This window comes from Gavialis gangeticus, unplaced genomic scaffold (genome assembly GCF_001723915.1).
Source record: "Gavialis gangeticus isolate Ggan-Ray unplaced genomic scaffold, GavGan_comp1, whole genome shotgun sequence".
Lineage (NCBI taxonomy): Eukaryota > Metazoa > Chordata > Crocodylia > Gavialidae > Gavialis > Gavialis gangeticus.
Genome location: NW_017729032.1, coordinates 126,186,834 through 126,194,609, shown reverse-complemented (window position 1 = coordinate 126,194,609; position 7,776 = coordinate 126,186,834). Strand labels below are relative to the sequence as shown.

The following is a 7,776-nucleotide window of genomic DNA, read 5'->3' as shown; positions in this document are numbered from 1 at the left end:
AAATGAATGAGCTGCGTTTTCTCAGCGGGATTCCTAAAAACGGCGCCCCCCCCGCACAGGCACTCACACACACCACACCACACATGCACCCACACACATGCACACAAGAGCGCGCGGGTTTGTTTGGCGCGGGGCTCGGAGGGGCGCGGGATACGAGCGGAGCTGCCGCGGCGGCGAGTCACGCTGCCAGAAGCAGCCTGAGGCGGTGGCCAGGTCCCCGCGGTGCCGCTCGCGTGGGACCGGGGCATTTGTGACCGCGTGGAAGCAAAGCGGGATTGAAGAAAGCGGCTTCAATGCCCCTTTGCCACAGGCGCCTGAAGGCTTGCGGTGATCCGCCGCCCGCGCCCTTACTGCTCTACAAAATGCAAAAGGTTTTCAAGACCCGGCTAGACAGAGCCTTGGCTGAGATGATCTAGCTGGGGCGGACGAGGTCCCTGCCCGCCCTCCTTTTGCAGGGCTGTGACAGCGGAAGCAGAGTTGCTGTGCTCGCAATGTGGTTCCAGCCGGAATAAAATGACCCGGCGCGTTTCTCCCCGCAGCCGCTCTCTCCGTACTAGGCATTTGCCCATCGCCGATGCAACAGCTACGGGGCAAAAACTGTCTGGAGCACAGCTAGATGTAGCAAATACACAGGCACCAAAGGGTGCTGTATTACAGGACCCGGTAGGACTTAAAGGGATGCCAGGCACAAAGGCCTGAGGGGGGATATTCACAACCACTTTAACTGCTAAGCAATGCTAAAGCTATTAAAATAGATTTGCCATAGATTTTTAGACACGAATTAACCTCAGGTAAATAGATACCGCAAAAGCAGCTCCACTGCTCTCATTATTAGTGTGGCTTGCTAACACAGGCTGTTCTTCTCGCTAACGTGCGGGTTGTGAATGAGAGTGGGAAGATACTGTTTTATTCTCAGACTAGAGCCGGCGTCTGCCTCTGAAATCCTCCGCCTTGTGCCCGTGTGTTTAAACAGGTGTCGTTTTTAGTTCCGAAAACCAAAGATTCTCCCTGTACTATAAACTGCTGCGTGCCAATAAGGGCAAGAGGTGCCAATCAGTAGGCGAATCCAGATGTTTCTCGTTGTTTATTAAGTGCCTCGGTTATGTTTGTTATGCTGCGAGACATGTACATACATATATATTATGTATGTGTGTATGAGTATATATCTATGTCTGTGTATATATATGCGTGTGTATGTGTGTTTGTATGCATATATATATGTTGTACCTGTGTGTGTATATCTATGTATGTGTGTAGGTGTGTGTATATATATATGTGTGTGTGTTTATATGTGTGTGCGTGCCTGTGTGTACATATATATGTGTGTGTATATAGAGAGAGATATCTGCGAGAGGATGTCCTGCAGAGAAAGAATCGCTGCTTTCTGATGTGATCTCTGTCTTTTTGAAAACCGCAATGAACATTTTACAGCTCGCGAACTATCCCGCATGTGACAGGAATGCAGCTCGGACTCTTGGCAGGTAGCATTTTTCCCAGCCACGGCCCGGGTCTCTTCCTGAAAAGCAAAGAAACGCTTTGCAATGCGCTTCTGTATGGAGACAGAGCTTTCTAAGAGCTGTGAAACGTTCCGCTTAGTGGTCGTGGTGGTGGTGGTGCTGCTGCTGAAATTACCCCTCGTCCTGATCCGGAATGTAAATGCAGACGCCCAGAAGATAATGATTCTTGTTTTCCATTGCAGGAGAGAAGCCTTTTAAATGCGAGTTCGATGGCTGCGACAGGAAGTTTGCCAATAGCAGTGACAGAAAGAAACACTCCCACGTCCACACCAGTGACAAACCGTATTATTGCAAAGTCAGAGGCTGCGATAAATCTTACACGCACCCCAGCTCCTTGAGGAAGCACATGAAGATCCACTGCAAGTCCCCGCCACCTTCTCCAACTCCCGGATCTCACGGTTACCAATCTGCAGGTACCCCGCTAGGTGCCCCGCTCTCTCCTGTCCAGGACTCAGCCAGGGGACGCTCTGCCAATCTCTCCCCTCAGGTCACCAACCTCAACGAATGGTACGTCTGTCAGGCCAGCGGGGTTCCTAACAACCTTCACACACCTTCCAGCAACGTGTCCTCTTCTGAGTCCGAAGATGAAGAGGTTTATAGGAACTCTGATACAAGAACTATCCATTAAAGGGGGGAGGGGTGGGGGAAGCAACAGCAAAGTTTCTGACCTGGGAGTACTTGCACGACTCTCCTAAAGTGTAGTGACTCAAGGCCTGAAATAAATGGATGGCATAAAGATGCCATCCGGTTTCACCGGCACTATTTATTCACTATATGAAACCCTATGGTGTTTGTACGCGGTAACTAATTTAATTAAGACACTTGGACCTTTTTTAAAGAAAAAATAATAATATTATTATTAATAATAATCATAATTCCCAGCTGGACTCTCTCAGCGAACCAAGTTGCATGTCTGTAGGTATGGGGAAGATGCCAAGGGAGCTCCGTGGACAGGTCGGTTCACCGAGATGATACACTGCCACTGCCAATGCAATAGGTCTCTTGCAACAGGGGAAGCGGAAGGGCGTGCGTTGTGCAGGCTGACGGAGTCCTCAGCCACGCCTGGAGTGGCTCTTAAATCCTTTAGATCCCATTCCCGGGGCTTCTTTGTAGTCGGAGTAGGCCCCAATTCCGCAATGGCCTCTTGATTGTAAACCAGCACCTGCTCAATCTCCGACCAATCGGGGACAAGGTACACCTCCAAAAAAAGGGTTTTTTTTCCCTCCTCTTTAGGTTCAAATCTCTGATAATTTTCCTTTCTGTTCTGAAGCGTTGGGTTTCAGCCAAATCCAATATTTTATACCTAGACTTGTTTCCTTATCACTTAGTTTTACACGATGTGAAAACGATTTAAACAAAAAACAAAACAAAACAAAAAAAAGAAAAGAAAAAAAAGAAAAGAAAAAAAGATGCAGCATTTCTCTTAACGTGTCCTGTCATCAGGAGTCCTGAAACACAACCGGGAAATAAAAGAAAAACTGCTGCTATTTGACAACTGCGATACTGTGATATTTTTTCTAAAGCACACAAAATTCAGCTCCTTTTTGTAAAGTTTGTCTAAAAGAGAAGATCCTGCATCTTGCTATGTCTAGACCATGTGTGTAGTAGCCTGTTGTTAGGTCAAAATGCTTCGGACTTCAGCGCCATTATTCCATCAAAATGAGGAGTTGTGACACTGTTGTGATGTCTACTTTTTGAATGGTGATATTTTAGAATAATCAAACTCCTTTTCTACTATTGTGTATTCCCGGTTTAAATTGCTTTATTATTTCAACATCTGAAATCATGTTTGTATTCATTTTTTCCCAACCAATGCAATATCCAAACGACCACGTGTAGTGTTCAGTTGCATTAAGAGAGGAAAACAATTGTCATAAATATTAAAATTTAAAAGGTTCATAGTTAGAGCAAAAAAATTGATGAGTGCATGACCTTTGGCACAGCTGTCAAGCTATTAAAGAAAAAGGTCAAGGAACTACGACAATAACTCTTAGTCAATTTATTTGCGGTTGGTACGACACATTTCACATGCAAAATGTGAGTCCATCATAAACATCATACAAATAAACTAAAGAGCACTAATTTATCCTCAGAGACCCTGAATACTAAACCGGTAGTCTCCCCTCCCCCAGGGTTTGTAGAAATTTGTTTTGTGTGCTGTGAATGGTTGATGTAGTCTTGTCATTGTTAATAACTTGTATGTGAATGCTATTATTTTGTACAGTTAAATTAATTTATTTTCGGACATCATCCTTTTCTGGAAGAGTACAGAACACACCAAAGAATTATATTATTAATTTTGGTGATAGATTGTTGTTTATGATTCCATGGTTTGTAAAAAAAGAAAAAAGAAAAAACAAACAAGAACATTATATTTTTCAGCTTACTTGAATGAACAATGTAATGTGAAAACAGACTCTTCCTGCATGTTTTCTGTGCAGTGTGGTGGTGATGATATATATAGTTTATAGAGATATTATATTAATAGTACAGTGCATGGTGCTGTCACTCTGGAAGCCTTTAAACGTTGTCTTCATATTGTTATGGTGAATATAAAGATACAGACATTCCTTACAAACAACAAGAAAACTTGAATAGAAAATAATTTTTTTAAATTTATTTGATTTGTTTTTTATTCATTTTCAAAGCCCATTCTAATAAATAGAAAATAATGAAGTATTATTACTTTATTATGGACTTTTTAAGGGTAATTTATGTAATGTAATCTTAATAGAAATATTTTTCTTGCTGATTTATAACGAACTGTTTAATTTATACAATTTTCCAACAATAGATTGCACTATACATTACTACATGACAGGGTTTTTAAAATATGAAATTAAGGGATATATTACTATTTTTATGTACTTTGCCACACATATGATCACACACTTGCCCATAAATTTTATGACACATGATACTTCCTAAATAGAAAGCCTTCATCTTTGTAAACCTGGACCATAAAAACAAGAATGGTTATCAAGCAAATAAATAAAAATATTATTCTTATGTATTGCATGTGCTTTACTGATAGATGAGAGACAGACATAAACCAGACATACTCATGTAGAGGATAGATAGATAGATAGATAGATAGATAGATAGATAGATAGATAATGGTAAATTATAGGATAAAGGTGAAGAACAGTAAGACAAATGTTAGAATTATTTTTTCCAGTAGAGATACTATTTTTCCCAGCCCCCACAACGTAAACAATGTTTCTTCCTTGTTATTTAGATTTTATTTTCATTCCATATATATATATGGAGCTGATCTTATAGATCCATTTATACCGTCCATTTTTGTTGTCTTTACTTAGGTGAGTAGTTTCCAATTGAAGTCAGCCGGGTTAATCCTGTGAATAAAGCAAAAGGAATTACAGGATTTGGCTTCTAATGATGAAACAATAAGACATTCTACTATTATACTATTATCTTTACATGCAGAGATAAGATAGATGGATGGACTGATGGGTGGGTGGATGGATGGATAAATAGACAGAAAAACACTATGCGGGTACTCCTCCCTTCAAAATAATAATAATCAAACACCGACAGGTCTAATCAGTTAAAATATTAATATTTATTTAGTAATTTGCTGGGCCTTTCTATCAGTCTTTTGACACAAAACTCATGCAGACAGTGGAATGGTTCAATTATGATATTTTAGTTTAAAAGTGTACCAGCAAATTATTTGAGAATATATAATTGATCTCATTTTGTTATACATAATATTAAGAGATCACTAAACGGAAAAAAAAGTTTTTAGGAGCTGAATAAATAAAAATATAAAGTGTATAAGAATATTCTTTATAAAAATATAAACTATGCATCTATATATTAATGAGTGTCTCTTCAAAGAATGAAAGCTCAGTTAAATCTATTATAAATAATTTTAGATAAAATTAAAATATCGTTAGATCAGCATTATTGAAGATTACTGTGCCCCCCCCCTTTTTTTTTTTGGTAAATAAAGCTAGCCCAGGAATTTCAAACGTGTTTTTCCAATCTTTGAAAATGACTGGTCAAAATGTCAATAACAGTTTCACCAAAAGGTTATAGTGTTTTTTTAAGTCAGTTTTGTTAAATGCAGTAAAGGTGAAACAGGTTGCAAAGAGTTGTTTCAAGCAAAATGACAATAACCAACATACGAAGCAGAAAAACACTCATAAATGAGGGCTCCAATCAATGGGAAAACTTATAGCTCTCTAATGAAGTTTCTTGTGAAAAGGAGGGCAACACAAAGCCACCAAGACATGAATCATTCATGGGAAATATAAAAGATAAAAGATATCTGACAATGAGCAGAACCTTGTATAGAGTGTATAAAACAAGTTTCCCCTTCTTATTTTCTGCTTTAAAACGCACAATCTCCCACTCCTAGTGTTCTCTGTCCAGTCTATAGAGTTAAAATTGACCAGTGCACGTCTTGCGCCACTTCAAAGTAATTTAGCCCAGAACGGAAGGCTTGGCGCTTGGACAATCTTCATGGTGTGTTAAGATTTCTATGGCAATTGGCAAGCAAGACGTTCCCATCTGAATATGTCTCAAAGAAAGCCACTTATTGACACTAAGTTGGCCATCATCAAAGACTTCATCTTTTCTAGGCAAAACGTGTTCCTAACAAACACTGTTTAAATCATCTACCTTTGTATTAGGAACTGTGAGACATTTCACTACACATTCTTATTTGCGTTGAGATCTTTTAAGAGTAAAGCTGTGATACCAAACTCCAACATACTAAGGACATTCTCAAGTGTGGGAAATTACATTTCAAGGCACTCGAGGAGGGGGTGACTTAGAGAGCCATGTGCAGAGCAGCGGCGAGCCTGGCAGTGAGAGTAGGTTTTACACACACACACACACACACACGTAGGCACACACGTGTGTACGTGTGTGCCGCCACATCGATACGATTTGAGAGGAATATGGCTTTGTTTTAAAGGTTGTCTTCCCATGTGGTATTCCACAAGAAATTAAAACAAGAAGTTGTAAATAGGCTTAATCCCATGGCTATTCCTTCAAGGTAAGTATTTCAGGTATTCCCAGGCTAAAGACACACACCTATCCACACCCTTTGGGTTCTGCTCAGACCCGGTCTTGTTATCCTTTCCATACGCATTCAGACAAGCTCCTAAAGCCTCTCTTCCTAGCTGTCCATCTCTGCCCCTGGCCCCAGAGCCCTTAAACAGACACGCACACACACATCATATACCGACACGCACACACACACACACTCACCGCCACATATTCACACACAACGCAAGTGCCTAATCAGGCAGGGAGAAGTTCAAAGGCAGGTTCTTTGAAATTCAAACTACTGCTTTTATGGTACATCAACATGGAGCGTTAGTATTGCTATGGCAATGAGCACAGCCAAAGCAGGCTGCATTCAAAACAGTCCACCTCGATTCGAGACACTCTATTAAGATACAGTTGCATTGACCTTTAGTTTCATGCCATGTTAGTTCAGTCAATTTTCACTTCATCAGGAGCCTCTCATATTTTTGGCCTCTCTCCCGTCCCTTTGTAGGACCCTCGCCATCCCCGCCAACGCAGGGAAATAAACAAACAAATAAACAAACAAATAAATAAATGCTAGGGAAGAAAGCTCCAGTTCTTCTTCTTCCTCTTCTTCTTCCTCCTCCACCCCCTCCCCTCTTTTTTCCTTCCACCTAAGCACTTTTATTTGCAGAGCGATTGTTCTTTGTTTATTTAATACAAGTACTGTGTGAATGGTGAAAAATAAACACGATGAAAAATAACCAAACAGATGATTCCTCCAAGTGAAAAAGCCCGGACTTAATAAAAGTGCGAGGCAGTCACCGTTGAATGAGAAATCCTTTGAAGTGGAACTTATTATAGGAGGAATACTTTTTGGTTGCCCTAACGACGCTGCTGAATTGAAAGGGCTCTCCTTTGTCAACGATTTGTTCTCCTTTGCTGGGATGCCCGTAGAAATTACTTACATGGGCTGCCTTAACATGCAGCCTGCAAATCAGTAACTTTCCAGCTCAGACTTGCAGACGCCACTCTCCTAAGGACAAAAAGAAGTCAGGAGGAAAACACCCCAACCTTTCACTCAGCTTCTTCTTTTGGGGCAGGAGGCAAAGGGTGCGGGGGAGTGGGGTTGGGGATGGGGGAGGAAAGGGAGGTTGTAATACAACTCCCCCCCGAGCTCCCTCCCTGCACGCACACCCGTCCCCAGCCTCAGCAAAACCCACACTGGATATGGGACCCTCTGCCTCCAGCCCGGCCC

At 41.2% G+C, this 7,776-nt stretch overlaps 1 protein-coding gene across 1 annotated transcript in view; it reads left to right on the top strand.

The window, feature by feature from the left end:
- Nucleotides 1-4,614, top strand: part of LOC109302271 (zinc finger protein ZIC 5-like) — a 16,876-nt gene extending 12,262 nt beyond the window's left edge. The window contains exon 3 of the mRNA XM_019523834.1: nucleotides 1,686-4,614. Coding sequence (XP_019379379.1) covers nucleotides 1,686-2,145 — 460 coding nt within the window. The 3' untranslated portion in view covers nucleotides 2,146-4,614. The remainder of the gene's footprint in view (nucleotides 1-1,685) is intronic.
- The last annotated feature ends 3,162 nt before the right edge of the window (nucleotides 4,615-7,776 follow it).